General features: G+C 32.4%; 1 protein-coding gene across 2 annotated transcripts in view; it reads left to right on the top strand.

Annotated features, from left to right (window-relative positions):
- The window catches only part of LOC105563863 (complexin), a 129,118-nt gene extending 115,534 nt beyond the window's left edge, over nucleotides 1–13,584 (top strand). For both annotated transcript variants that reach the window (XM_012015815.1, XM_012015816.1), the window contains 3 exons: nucleotides 2,935–3,098; nucleotides 10,094–10,226; nucleotides 10,667–13,584. In XM_012015815.1, the coding sequence (XP_011871205.1) occupies nucleotides 2,935–3,098; nucleotides 10,094–10,226; nucleotides 10,667–10,740 (371 nt within the window). In that variant the 3' untranslated portion in view covers nucleotides 10,741–13,584. The remainder of the gene's footprint in view (nucleotides 1–2,934; nucleotides 3,099–10,093; nucleotides 10,227–10,666) is intronic.
- Nucleotides 13,585–16,131: the final 2,547 nt, after the last annotated feature.

The following is a 16,131-nucleotide window of genomic DNA, read 5'->3' as shown; positions in this document are numbered from 1 at the left end:
TAATTGTAAGTTTGTAGATGAAACTTATTTATATTCAAATACAGCTCGTTCGTTTAAATTAATGCTATCTCTTTCGAAATACAATTCTTTGCGCACATTTGTTCTGACAATTCTGACAATTAGAAGCGCCCTTGACATTCTCTCTGTTTGTACGCTAGTCAGAATTTGACAGAAATGTTTTTTTATAACAAAAACACAAGAAACAATCGAATACACATTATTTTAAATACATCTTTCAATTTTGTTTCGACGCTTTCTTAAAAAAAACTTGATAACAAAATGCCTGATAAATGTTACATCCCCTTGTTGTTTGAGATAAAAATTTCACATTTTTAATATTGTGAAGAGATTTTTTATTAAATATAAATATAAGTATTAAGTATAATATTAACACACTACGGGATTATAATGGATATTGTCGAGAGATAAGAGATTAACTGCGTATTTTATCGCATTTTCAATGCTCTCTCTGCTATGAACGACAAAATATGGGTTTTGAAAATAAAAATTGCAAAAAGAGAGTTACGGTTTTATTCACTGTGTAATCATCTGGTTAAGGTCAGTTGGCTGTGAACGGAACTTTAATAGAATATCAATTAGTTCTGATACGACTCAAGTATTATGGTTCAGATAAAATATTAATATCGATTGTCACACACATGGCAAAAACATCTGGCTCTTATTGAGCTGAATTCCCCAGTTGTAAAAAAGATACGTTTACGTATTAGCAAAATGTTTAATTTAAAAAAATTAAAAAATCATTAAAGTAACAGAAAGCATTGAACGATTAAGAAAGAACGTTGAATTCGTGAAAAAAAATTTCACGTTATGATAAAATGGCCTGTACATCACCTCTGGCTAGCGACGTCATGAAATTCTCTGGATAACCACCGGAGAATTTCATTTTGTCAAATAAAACTTGTCCGTGGACAGTTTTGCCGGACATAGAAGTGAGTAGGGGAAAACCGCAGGAATTCCGTTATTAATCTTTTTCAGAGACGCGGAATGCGTTTTTTAAATCGTGCTCCGCGCAATTTTCAAATATGCTGCGTATTTCCGCGACGGCGTATTCTTAGCTTAGCAGAAATTGCGCTAAATAAAATTCAAACTTAACACCTCCCGTTCTTCTCGCAGCGTCTTCTTTCTTAATTCCTATATAAGATAAACGCTTGCGCAATTATTAATTATACAAAATGGAGCCCCAAGAGAGAAGAAAAGACGTCGAGACGAATTTTTTGTAATATCGCAATATCACGCGTTTACAAATTGATAACAATGTTAGAAAGCGGCGCTTCAAAATTGATCGTAGATGTTTACGAATTCATGTTTCCTAAGAGTGCGCGGCTAATATTTTCATTCGACTTCCGAACTTATCTTCATGAAAAACTTGAACGGATAAACTTGCTTTTCCGAGACTCTTCGATGAATCGCGCGGAACTTTCTTAAGCTCGTATTCGCTTTTCGATGCGATTAGATTCGGAAATGTAACTTTCTCGAAAGGGCAAAACTCCTTCGAGGTTCTCGAGATTTCAAAAACGATCTGGTTATTTCTTTCATTATAGTTTGCGTATTGAAGTCGGGAATACTAATCAGTTGCCACTTTCCTCCAATTTGAAATAATAAAATCTGTGTACATAAATGTGATATTTCTTTCGTTATTTTGTTTTGCATGACGTAATTCTCTGATTTTTAACTCTTTTAATTTTCAATATTATGATATTCAATATTATACATTTGGTTTTGTTTTATTTAGTTTTTTTCTTGAATCCATTTGTTATAAAAGTATCTTTTAATACATATATTTGATAGCTTATTGCTGGAAGAAAAGAAAATCTTTTCTATAAGAAAAAAGCATTCAATTTTTGTTAAAATTGTTAAAATTGTAGTATTTACATTCAATTTTTCTAGAACATTCTGCACAACATGTGTAAATAACATTATATCTGGTTTATATACATGTAGAATGTATATTTTAATACATAATAATCTATAAGCCTTTACTTAATATGATACAATCAATATCATTGTTGATTATCATCATTATTATTATTATTGTAACGATATTATGTATGCGCTATCACTAATTATTCCTATTGTGTATTTCGACGTGACAGGGACACGATGCTCACAGTACACCGCCAATTTATTTATTATCTTACTACTGTTCAAAGTTAAAGTTTTAGCCGGCAGTGAACGAAAGGGCAACGTACAAAATTGAAACAGAAAGATAAATCAGACTTCAAAGTATCTTTTCAACTCGCGGAAAGCAACGCAAATACGATGAGTACGATAGGAGTGAAGGAGAGAAAATGGTGAATTGGCGCCGAGATAGAAGTAGTATTAATTTTCCCGAAGCACGGAAATTCCGCCACATCTCTCCTCCGAAATCTTATTCTTTTCTTTGTCCGCTTCATAACGCCCGCAATAACGTAGCCAGTTTCACTAGACTCGAAAGAGGCGAAAATGTCTTTTATTAAATTCTAAACATTCACGAAGAAAGTAAATTCTCTATTCTCAGCGAATTAAATGCATAAATTACATGTAATCTGAAACAATTAAATTCGTAAACATATCTGCCTCGGTTAACATGGAAAATTAACCAGTTTGGAAATGCGATAAAATATGCAATTAATCTCTTATGTTTGCTACATAAGTATTATGTTTTGTTCGAATAATATGTATGTTTTAATTGTTTGTATAATATATAGTATTTTGAAAATACAAAATAATATTATGCAAACCCGTTGACAAATTATTTAGTATTCACAATTTTTTAAACGTTTGTTTAATTTTGTAACTGCAAAAATTTGAACCTCTCTTAAATATAAATATATCAGTGCTATTGACATTGATTTAGGTTTTGAATAGTATTTAATCTATTTTAAGAAAAAGAGAGATACTTATATATATGAATGTTTTCTCTTTACTTTGCAGGCGCGGTAGGAGGCGAAGGAGGTGACGAGGATGACAAGGAGAAGGAGGAGGAGGCTGAAAGAGAGAGGCAGGAGGCCATTAGGGAGGCCGAGGAGCGAAGAAAGGAGAAGCATCGCAAAATGGAGGAAGAACGGGAGAAGATGCGGCAAGAGATCAGAGATAAGGTCAGCAATGACGATTTTCCCATAGCGTTTTCAGCTAAAAAGAGTTTTTCGATCGTTCTGGAAATGACCAAGTTTGATTTTCGTACACAATTCATAATCTTTACTCAATTAGAACTCACGCCATCACCAAACTTCGTATTGTAGAATTGAATGTTATTTACATACTAAATTGTTGCTCGATTTTGTCACACAAAATAATTTCGTAGGAATGTAACGTAATAAAAACTAATGAATTATTGTTAATTAAATAAACGCCACAATTCTAGGACGTCAAGACAGTTTTACTTGTAAATATCCTTACTTATATTTAAATATTGCTAGATGGTATTTAAAGATACGCACAACTGCCACGTCGGAAATTGCTGGTTTGTAGCTTTTGTCATTAAAACGCATTATTTGAACGTATTGTGAATCATATTTTTCAGTTAATTACAAGTGGATTTTGTTCCTGACTATAAATATCAGAGTACGAGTTTGAATATCGCCACGTGTTTCTCCCGCGTTTTCCACAAGAGTCCTCGATTTCATCTGGGTCATGTCAACGCCGTTGACTCCGGCCTGACAGGACAATACATCAGGATTGATAATGGCGCGATCCAACGTGCATTTTACATCTCTTTCCGTTCTCCCTCTTCCCCGTTCCTCTTTTTATCCACACATTTATTTCCCGCCAAACCGGTGAATGCGTTGGAAGCTTTTTGCGAGATCCCGTCGGCGTATATTGTTCTACCCCATTTGATCAATGCCTCGACGGATTCTATTTTCTATGTGATTCAACCTGATTGCTTTGTCCTCTAAAAAATGTCAAGTGGGCCGACTGATCGAATCAGCTTTAACGAAAACTCAAGAGTTAATAGTCCCCTCTCGCGCGTCATTAATTCTTACATTAATACGGAATAAAGATTAATGAATATGTATGAACGTAATAGCAGCGATTCCCTTTTAATGCGTTCCTTATAACGATAAGCTTAATTCTATTTTTTTGTGATGAGATTCTAAAGCTTGTTACGAGATAGAAAATTGATGATAGATTTGCGTTTTCCTTCACCGATATTTACCCAACTGGGTTAGTGGCGTTGGATTTTGCGTGACGTTAATTGGAGTGGAAACGCGATTATCTCGTATGTAAACAGAAAATGATATCGTTGAAGGGACCAAACGCGTAATTCGACGTTGTGGGACGCAGTTTGATCTGTGTATGTGGCACACCGACCGCACCGCTGCAGTGTACTGTAATTCCACATGCGGAAGTGGTCGTTGAGTGGTTGAATGTTGTAACCATTATCGCGGCGGAGTTGAGATTTGAATGGAGGGTGTCTTAGATCAATTAAATCGATAGATCGATAGTAACCGCGTGTATACGCCAACGAAATCAGATTTACTCATTCCAGAATCATTTTAATCTGATTGAAAACTTGAATGAAATATCATAGAATATTGAGATTTAAAGAAATGTGCAAAATGAAGGATTTAAACAAATGTAAGCACCTAAAACTTATAATAATTCTATAAATTTGAGCATTTCGAAATATCAAAGCTCAATCGAGTGAAATTTAACTTTGGACAAACCTTAAAGAATTCATAAAATGATAAAACGATACTAAAGAGACCAGTTAGCATTGGACAAATGTAATAACGGATAAAGCGGCTTCATTACTCTGCGAAATCCAGATTAAAAAACGTCTTTCAACGCGATGGCGTTTCAAGATTCGTTTATTCCACCGCGGTTTTATTCGTGAGGCAGGAAGATCTCTCGGTGGAATATAATTAACACTAATGGCTGCTTCATCATAGGCGAAAGAACTACCTCCAAATCCTTTCCATCTCGGTAGAAATATGATTCTTCGAAAATGAGCGGAAAAGATTGAGACGCAAGAGCAACGATCTCTCATGAGAATAGAGCATCCACTATTCCTGCGTAGCCGTGGAAGAGGCTTTAGCATGGTAATCGCATTGGGTCAAGTCAAATCCGATTTCCTATCTCGACTAATGAACGAAGTGGGACTTTGTTATAGCAAAGTCCACGCGCAATTGGAAATTATTCTTTTTATTATTTTATTTGCAAGTTGGCCTTTGGCCGAGAATTTGTTGTAGAGAAACGGCGTATGTGGTATAATATATTGTTGCAACTTATTTTATATAAAATATATTACATCTTTTTATTTATTTGCATTAATATATTATTTCATCTATCATGCTATATTAATGTAAATGTTATATTTGTAATATTTATCATCACATCAAAACTACAAACAAACGAGATTCATTGGTATTTGCAGAGTATATTTATATTTGTTTTGCAGTGTGTGGAATCGCCGTACACTTTTTACCAGTGTTAGGAAAAATATTTTGGGAAAATTCTCGAGAAACAAAATAGTTTTTAAGCTACAAATACACATACAGAATAAGCAAATCCTTCAAAGAACACATTAAAGAAAGGACAGAATCTTTCTCCCGTCTTTTATCAGAAACACAATAGTTATTCTTAAAAGCTGAATATACTAAATAAATAAAGAGAGTAGTGCAGAAGAGAGAGGGGGGGATTTTCAAAGTTCTGTTTATCGACCTAATATTGTTTGCGTTTTACATTACTCTGAGAAAATATTACGCTATATCCGGCACTTTAGTCTCTCCCATTGACCTCGTTCGTCCTTAAGGGTCTCAAAAACGAAAAATCGCTGAATGAACAACATTATTACATGTTGTCGCGGCCAGTTTCTATCAGCATCATTGTGCTCGTTGCAATATTTTTATTTTATTCTCTCATATATATTATCGACTGATTATACTGTCATTTGTTCCCCGTTCACGTACTCCGTTCACACGTTCAAGTTCACCGCTTATCCTTCATTTCGTCTCACTTTTCTACTCTCACACTGTTGAATAAAAGAAATGATGTAAACATTTGAGAGAAATTTTCAATTTTCATTGTAATTGACACCTTCTGATTGAAGCGTTCCAACAATTTTTTGAATAACGAAAACATTGCTAAAATAATACATGTACACAGAAGAAAATTGCTTTAAAGAGGTATTAATACGTACGAAAGTTGAAATTCGAATTGAAATAAATGTTGGCTTTATCAATTTTGTCAACGTATACAGAAGTACCTTTGAATTGATATGTAAGAACAGTTTATCGAGCTAGCCTTGATAAAATTTTCAACACAACGTTGTGCAATCTATGGTATCGACGTCCAACCTCGCGTTGGCGTTTTCAGTCAATCGAAACGATCGCAAATTGCACAGAATCAGGTACAATCGATTGGCAGTAGCATTCTGCATAGCATAGGCCTTCAACGGTTGCATTAAATAATTTACGTTACACGCTAAATCGACGCAGGGAATAATGCCGTAACTTCGAGGAAGGTTCAATCTATAGGGATATTGTCTTTCATCTTGATATCCCGATATCAAGATAAAAAATCGATGGTGCTGAAAATTATACGTGTAGAAGTCTACTTAAGTGAAATAGGACAGTCATTGTTATAAGTGGCAAGTTTGGCATTAACCATATCGTAATTAAGGTCTACGATGATTGATCGTTCCTGTTGAACACGCGTATTCTGGTAAATGTCAAAGATAATCTCCGAGGAAGGAAGAGGAAGCATCAAACGTGACAACGAAAGTGAGAAAAAAAGAGACGACGATGAAGCAACCTAGGAAGAGAGAAGATTGAACTTAACTGGGGTCAAATTGACTCTAGTAGGGAGTCCCTGCATTCAATATGGCGACTTCCTAATAGAGTCAGGCTGACTCCTTTTAAGACGTTCACCAAACGAGGAACCGTCTCGCGAGAGTACCTGAAAGCGTGTGCTTACTAAACGAAGTTAAGGCCATTTAATTTACAAAGCATCAGTTAATTTAATGGTACAAGGAAGTGTTGCGAGCGATATGCATGTACTGGTTTATGAGAAACAGCGCAGCGTTAAATGCTGAGTGACCCAATGATCGATTGAATCTGTCACGCGTATAAATTATACAAGTTTATTTTACAAATAAAATTTATATGTTGTCTGTGCGTATAATATATTAAGAAGTGGTTTTCTAAATTTTCTATAGGATTATTTTAATTGTGTTCACACATTTAAAAAATGTAGTCACTGTATACGTAGATTTTCAAGAAAAAGATCAGGCGCAATACGATATACAGGTCTTTTGAATTCTACTATAACTCTGAATCCCGACAGAGATCTCAGATTCCAATTTTCCCATCGTGGTAATATGGCACCGTATCAGATCTTCTGTCTATTTATAACACCGACAAAATTTATGATGCATATAGGGAGTATCGAGAATATCATAATCTCTTCTTCCAATCTTTCCTTTCGCCTCTGCAAACTAATAAAGCTTGTATTATAGATATAATGATAATAATGAATAGATTATAAATAAGAGAGAGAGAGAGAGAGAGAAACGAGAAAACGTTATAAATGTGTTAATATTGTTGATCATATTTTGGAAATAATAAAACGTTAAATTTTTCAATAATTTAATAAAATATTGAAATATTATTTCTTCTATATAGTTTGTTTCATACTAAAATATCATTTACTCAATGATTGGTTTTGTTTGTAATAGTTAATGATAAGAAAAAGAATAGTTTTACACGAATAGTTACATAAGAATGCAGAATACATCGAAACGAGGGCATGAAAGGACGCAGGCCTCAAAAACGCCGCAGTGCGACTCACTCTGCGGGCTTCATGGAGGCGACACACTGTACTAATATCATTAGAATAAGCGAATGACGCAAACCTTCAAGCAGTTGTTTATTTATTAATTGCTACTAAACGGTAGTAATTATTGTATACAATAATATGTGTAAGAGATGCAACACAAAATTTCATGTTATATAATACTGGACAACATTTATAGTTTTAAGGAATGCGAATTATTTATGCATATAATCATAAACAAGGAATCTTAATTAAGAAATACCCCATATAATATTTTGACAAATTTAATTGTTTTATATAAAATCTATTATACAGGGTGAGTCTTTTTAATCGTAACAGGCAAATATTTCCAAAATATGCAATTTCACAAAACAAAACTTTTAAAATAAAATTTGCCCGTCAAGATTTTAAAAAGACTCACCCTGTATATACATATAAATATTATATAATGTGTTTATATACATGTATAATAATTAAATTTGATAACAGTGTTATTTATGTCCTCAGTTTTTTATCTTGACTTTGTAATCATATATTTTTTGAATTATCCGATTATTCTTAAAATAGTCATGTGTGCCAGCCAAATGTAACGCGTGATAAATCGCCGCTCAGCCGTAATCCGACGCATAATAATGTTCTCATAATTTCGAACATGAATGGACAGAAGCGCACGTATGTACAGACGCAGATGCAAGAGGCGCGCGGACATGTTGCGCGCGTGTATCGAGGAACATTAATTAACGTCAGGATCAGAGCATCAGATTTGACGGTGCCATGTGAGGTACAGTGCTCGTTTATCCTTGCGCTATCTGTCTCCTCGATATAACACGTATGTTCGTTGAGAGATTGAGAGTTTGAAAGAGAACGCGCTTTCGTGAAACATGTGGGCGGAGAGAGTCAAAATTATAAGATAAAATAGAATTCTTCAGAACTAGAAATACTTTTGAAATTCTAGAAATATTTAAGTACCAGTTACCAATATTAATTGATACATTTTTCGATTCAACAAAAAAATGTAAATGCATTTTGTACATTAGGGAGAGCAGCACGGTTTATCGTATATTTGTTTATGCACATTTCTTAGCGTTCTCATAATTTCTTTGCCATTAAAGGATTTTTTGACAAGGAAAACGATATTGATTCTTCATTCTTTTAAAATAGTAATCACTTTCAAATCATTATATTCTTGATGTAATAAAGGAACGACTTATTAAATACACAATTGCTGATTCAACATCATGCTAATGAAATATAATTGATTGTAACGAAAAGAATATAAAGGGTGCGCTGTTTTATCGAGCTATTATATATTCTTACAAGTTAAGGGAAGAGAAAACATATCTTGTACGAACTAATTATAACATTACTTATAGGTTTGTGAAAAGCGCCATCGATTCTTCTTTAACTAGGGAATTAATGTATACTTAAGCGAACTAATATATACTTAAGCGAACTCATGTACATAGTAAGCCAAGTATAAGCAATAGATATAGAAATCGCGTAATAAGTATCTACATAATACGTGCGCAAAATATACGTAAGATACGCTATACCTCATTGGCTTCAAATTGTTATTTGTTTTCTTAAGTCGCAGATATAATCCAGGTATAATACGTTTTTTTTTTTTCTAAAAGCGACTCCTCTAGAGGAAACAAAGGCATTCATGACGCCGATGTCGAGTGTGCACTATTGTCCGATGCATAACAAATCATTTCACTGAAAGGCACCAATTATTAATGAGGCCTTGGTCAGCGGTACGTTTCCCATAGGTAATGATAATACTTGTATATGTGAGGCATATTCCTACGCACGCGGTGGTAACGGCACTTGTACCATTAATGCTATGTCCAGCTCGCTCCGCAATCGAGCTTATTGTTGTACCAAGAGTACAAAGCATTAATACAGTACACGCGAGGACCATCACTGCATGTATGTGTTAAATAACAGATGAAAAAGAGATAGAGATAAGGGAGGAGAAAAGATAAAGGCTATTAATTGCTTGTTAAAAGGGAGATACAAAAAATAAATGTTGTATGATAAAAATTAATATGTGATAATAAAATGTATAATATAGATTTATATTATAAAAGATAATGTAATATAAGAAAAAATGCCAAATGTTTGATATATAATTATAGTACATAATAATAAGATAATAAAGTAAACTAGTAAACTAATATTATAATAATAAATTGAAATACTTATTCATGAAGATTTTATAAATAATTGAGTAATAAAACTTTTAACGCCGAAAAGAAAAATTGTAATAGGATCTTCAGTTTGGTTTGACGAGAAATTGTTTTTCTTTGATTTACAGTATAATATAAAGAAAAGGGAGGAGGTGCAAGAGATGATGCCACAGGAAGAGCCTAATCCTCTCATGCGAAAGAAGAAAACACCGGAGGAACTGGCAGCCGAAGCTGAAGCCGAAGACGAAGATGACTTTACCAGTATGTATTGCCCGCAATATTATTTCAATATGTAATACGACATATTTTAAATCAGTCAAATCAAATTGACACAATTTACAATTTTTTGAGTTTATTAAGAATAAAAAGATGTCGCTTATTATCTTAATTATAAAAACTTTATCTCAAACAAGTCGTTGCAGGCCTCTTGTATCTTTGTGCAATTAAAAGATCGTTTTCAACCGTACTCTGTGTTTCCTTATTTTCGCGAGCACGCGCGCGAATGAGACCGAGTGCGCGGAAGTGTTGCGGAATGTCGCCGCGGCCGTCGGGGCTCCGCGAGTGCGTGAGGCGTAACAATATTTTGAATCTTGATTATTAATTTTTATAGATTTTGTGCATTTTTGTAGATTTTTTAAATATCTCTTGCTCAAGATTTTATTGACATTGTATTAAACGCATTCCTATTTTGATTGTTTCAGAACTGAGAAATACGATAGAAACGCAAGTGAATGAGATCAAGTCGCAAATTGAAAGTAAGTGTAGCCTCCAATGAGCCTATTGCATCGCGCGGTTCGCGAGAAAGATGACAACGATATCGTACGTTGTTGTCGGACTCGTGTCCGCCCTGCTACCCAAAGGAACAAAGGAGGAAGGGGTAGCGGAAGAGATAACGAAGCAACGAGAAAGAGGAAAACTGATACGTAGAGTCACCAATATTGGAACGCCATCGTCGTGTCAATCAATCGGAGATCAAACAGTCGATTGGTCGATTGTTGCTTAAAGCAAAGTGAACGACGAAAATGAGCCAGAAGATATCCCAAGGATTTTTCGAGGATTCCTAAAGGATTTTTCATTGCCGTCACATTTGGATGAAACTTTCAAAAGGATCCTGTCGAGAATTTCATCCTGCACAATATTTAAAGTTAAAGATGACAGAAGAATTATCTTTTATGCGGAGAAACGGATTATATAGAAGAATTGAATGATATGAAATATCGAAAATTGTGCTAAATCATGCAAACTACAAGAAATTGGACAATACAAGCTGAAATTTGAAAAAAGATGTGACCCTACATTAAAGTCTGATAACTAGGAATTGGTTTTGATAATTGAAGTTGAAAGAAGATCAGTAATTAAACATACAAAATTGAGACTTAAAAATATTCAATTCTAAATTCAATTCTAATCCTTAAAAAATTTTTTAATCTAATGCTGGTAATGTATCAGTGATGCCAGTAAACTTAAAAGAAATTATCTACTAGGAACCGAACAATAAATTTACAACTCTAAAAAGTATATATATTATAAATATTTCAACAAATGTATTAACTAAACAAATAGCGGAACATGTTGTTAAATTTATACAGTAAATAGAAGGAAATCGGAAAATAAAATAAATCAACAGAATAAAGAATGAGATTGAAAGATGTTTGTTGAGAAAATACAAAAACCAATTCTCTCGATTTTTACGACGAACAGATATAAACTTCAGTTCCGAATCCTTAAATTTGAAGGAAATTCTCGACAGATCTGATGTTCTTCAACGTAAAACGAAGAGATCCAGGCATTGACGACATTGAAGAAAAGTAAAATTAATTAGCAGAGGAATCGACACAATGATTATCTTGAAAAGAAGCACGAAACAAAAAAATAGATACAATATGTCTTTCGAAAGAATGAAGATCATGTAGCTAAATATCGCGGAGAAGAATTAAAAATTTATAAGCATAATTGATTTCGAAGCAAACAATATGAGAAAAGGACAAAATATGTGTAAAAAAACCAAGAGGAGAGATGACTGAAATATTGTCGATCGTCGATGGTGTTCGTGAAGGAAAAATGTATGGAGTAAAAACGATGTAAACGACGACGAAGAAAAAAAAAGAAAAGAGAGAGAATGCTGACTCGACCAGAGTGTAATTTTTTTATGTAAAATTGTTGCAAACGAAGTGTGAAGTGATGTTGTTTTATAGGATAATTAGGTGTTCCGTAGAATGTGTTTAGATGTAGTCTAGTTTATAACAAATTAATTATCTGGTATGACGAATGAAGTATCCAACTGTGGATACCGAGTTATTTTCTATTTATAGTTCGTCTAGATATTCTATAGTTATATGGAGAATTTTTGGCGCAATTTGGTGATTTAAAAATCAACTATTGATTATTACAGGAACTAATAATTCACTCTTTAATTAGCAACAATAATGAGTCGTTTGTCTGTTTATTTTATGGAATTCTATAGTATTTTGTCGAATATCTAGTTATTCTGTATCTCTGATGATTGTGTACCGCGAACGCTTCAGATATGTTAATTGATTCTCAAATAGGGATATAATAGGTATACAATATTTCTTTGTACTTTAGGAATGTTCTCAGAAATTTTTTGCAAAATGATCAAAGCTTTCGATCTAAATCTAATTTCAATCTAAAAATCTAAAATCCGACAATTATTCAGCTTAGATATATCCAATAAACTGCAATAACCATATCATTTTTAGAGTTTTACAATTGCTGATAGCTTTTACATAGCTAGCAAGGAAATAATAAGTGTGACCAATTCGACGACCAATTAGCTTTTTATTTTTCCAGAAAGATATCAGAAGTATAAGGCAGCAGGAAGTGATTGGCTTTTTGCTGCGTGCAATTATATTGTTATGGTGTGTGTGTACGTCGGTCAGAAATCGGCTGTCAAATGGGAAACTTCGGAAGCAGTTGGATATTCGAATATGGATCTCGAAACTTCCCTGTTAGGTGGTCAATTAACAGCTCCAACGAAGCGTTGTACAAAAACTATACTATGCTTTATATTGTTGTACTTATAGCCTCTCCTTGTTTTAATTGCTGTCCTTTTGTATCATATTTAAATTCTTTTTATTTTAAATAATACTTGTTGCTGCTTTTGACTGTAAAACTATGGGTTGCTAGCTATATAAACTTTTATAAACATGATTTAAAAAGGCACGTTGTAACATCGCGTATAATAAAAAATTTAGTAATCAAACTAAAAATTGATCTGAAATGCAAGATTACACAATATAAAATTAATTGTATAAGAAACAAATACAAAATTCAAATCTTCAGAATTATAAAACAAGAACGTAAATATTAATGAGCGAATTTTCGAGAGTGACATTATTAATAAAAATCCAGAAGTGATAATCTTAAACAATTATCTATTCTGTCATCGACTAATCTGTTAATTAGTTTATCGCCGACTCTAATGTTAGCCAGTATATTGATTTTCACTATTTGTAGCCAATGTCCGTTGTATATCCACTATTATTACATACGCATACAACTATTATACTATTACTATTTATCTATATACTGTTATATTCACTGTGGTTTCACAATTTTCTTTTCATAATTTACCCAAGTGAAATATAATGCATTGAATGAACAAGATGTGTAACAAACATATCAAAGCCAGATATATTCACGCGTCTAGTATGTTTAAGTTCACAATTTGTTGTGTCACAAGTGTCACAATGGTAATAAATTACAAGTGATCCACTAATCTGACCTATGGAGTATGCGCAAAATTGACGGAAATAGTTGCAAAAGCAGAATGAAAATGGTAGTACCATGTTTGCTAACGAAAAAATTTCCCTATTGTTTTAATTGATACAATATTTTAATTCTTCGCTAGCAGTCGATGTTTTATAGTTAAACGCTAATCTCTCTTTTTAGAAAATTTAATTATATATAATGCCGCGCTATCTGGTCGCGCAGCATACGGCTCTCGAGATAGATATATACTTGCAAATATCACGCGCTGGAAAACGCAAGGTGCAAACCGGGATATTTAGCTTCTCTCGTTATAAACAATAACGATAAAGTTTATATATATATATGTGTATATGTGCATGTATGTATATATATATATATATAAACATAAATGACGAAAAAAGATGAAAGAAGTAAAAAAAAAAGAAACGTATGTTAGCGCGTTAAGTTTTTAGGAAAGATTTTTCAGATAGTGAAAAAGTAATAAGAACTGTAGTTGAGTTATGTAGTTGATAGAAGTTCGTTCGACGACTGTTTTAATACACTAAGGAGAGAAGAAAGAGAAGACGGTAATGAAGGAGTTCTTATTATTATTGTTATCGTTATTAATGCCACTATAATTATTAAAAATTCGTACTTAATAAAGATGAACGCCACATCGAGCGCCACAGCAAAATTATCATAAAATGTGAATAATGATAATTGCTAGTTCTCGCTCTGCCATTCGTTCAAAACGAGTTTGCTAATTTAAGAAAACAAATACTAATAGTAAAAAATATAATATAATCATTTGATTAAATTCGGAAATAGAAGAGAAGAAGGTCAATGCGTTAATTATACATTAATTAGGTTACTTTGCATTTTTTCTAGATTTTTAAATTATTGATTTGCTGTCCATTTTTTAATATTTTATTACCTTTTGTCCAAAAAACTAATTGTTATCTAGATATATAATATAATAGATTATGTTTCTAAAATATTGTGTTAAATCAACTATTAAATTACTTGTCTAGTCATTAAAAGTTTATTATTGCGGCTTCTAAGTATCTGCTTTGTTGTTAACGTGAAAATATTTAAATACATTTTTATATTTTAAGAAAAATTGTTATTTGTATAATTTTGGCAATTTAAAAAAATGATTATGTTATTAAATACAAGTGAAAAAAAATTTAATTTGTTTTGGTGCAGAGTATATCGCGTCTAATTTCTTAATTATTTATAATAAGATACACATAGGTATTGAAATTGGTATACCGTAAAAAATGATGAAAGCAAACATGAAAAGTGAGAGGAAAAAGAGATATTTAGTATATTGTAAAACCGTTTTTGTACAGAGAAACGAAATTTTCGCATTTTCTTATTTGGACGCATTAAATTCATATACATCCTAACATTTCCTGAGGTCTTCGAATGGCAGGGTAATGATAGAATCAATTAGTAATACATTCAATTCAATAAACGATAAATAATAAATTAATAATAAATCGACAAATTGATTTTGCCATTGATAGGGTGAGGCCAAAATTATCTAAGGATAAAAGATTATAATACCCATATGCTTATTCTTTTCACTTTTCATTTATCGACTTGGTTGATTAATGTTACAAATGTTTTACGAACTTTCTAAGTTTTTACTCGAATTGCTCGATAAATCTTGTAACAAATTTTTATGTGGCTTAAAATTAGAAGTTCTTTTTATGTAAACAAATTTTTTATTTGATAAATTGGATTTTAAAGCTTGAAAGACTGAAGTTTAACAACAATGTTAGTGATAGAGTACATGGAAACAAATAATTGCGGATTAATTAGACATCATTCTATCGGTTTAAATTAAAATAAACGATAAGTTGTTATTGATATATGATAACTTCAAATTTGTTCACTTTCTATCACTTTTTCTTAAACTTGCCTTTTGTTTTATTTGTTCTACTACTGTTACTATCACAGTTTACGAAATCAACTATTTTTCTCTTGTATTTCTAAAAAGCTTCGAATTTGTCGAATTGCTTTTTAATGTTTTTTATATCGCCTTTGATATCAATTCTTCTTTCCTCTTATCTTATTAATTTATGTTGTAGTTGTATTTTATATTTATACAGTAACTTTATCATTTATTTTAATTACACAATTTTTGTAATATCTGCACTATCTTTTTTCGTTGTACAGAGATCTTTACTTTTCTACGTAATTTTAGTATTTATTTCACTGCTCAATAGATGAATTTTTTTGGCAACAGTATTGTAAAAGAAAATGTCAATGATTGTGCTTATTTTGCAAATACTTTGCAAATTGTTGTGCGTAACTCCGTCAAAATTGTGCGCGTGGGCGTTTAGCAATTGCATAAAGCAAAGTTCAGGTCCGTTAAAACTTAAAACCTACTAAAATTTCTTCCAAAATCAATGTTATGGAACGTTCATTATATCATATCCACTAAATA

This window comes from Vollenhovia emeryi, unplaced genomic scaffold, assembly GCF_000949405.1.
Source record: "Vollenhovia emeryi isolate VEMERY1.0 unplaced genomic scaffold, V.emery_V1.0 DF939170.1, whole genome shotgun sequence".
Taxonomy (NCBI): domain Eukaryota; kingdom Metazoa; phylum Arthropoda; class Insecta; order Hymenoptera; family Formicidae; genus Vollenhovia; species Vollenhovia emeryi.
This window is presented reverse-complemented; position numbering and strand designations above follow the sequence as displayed.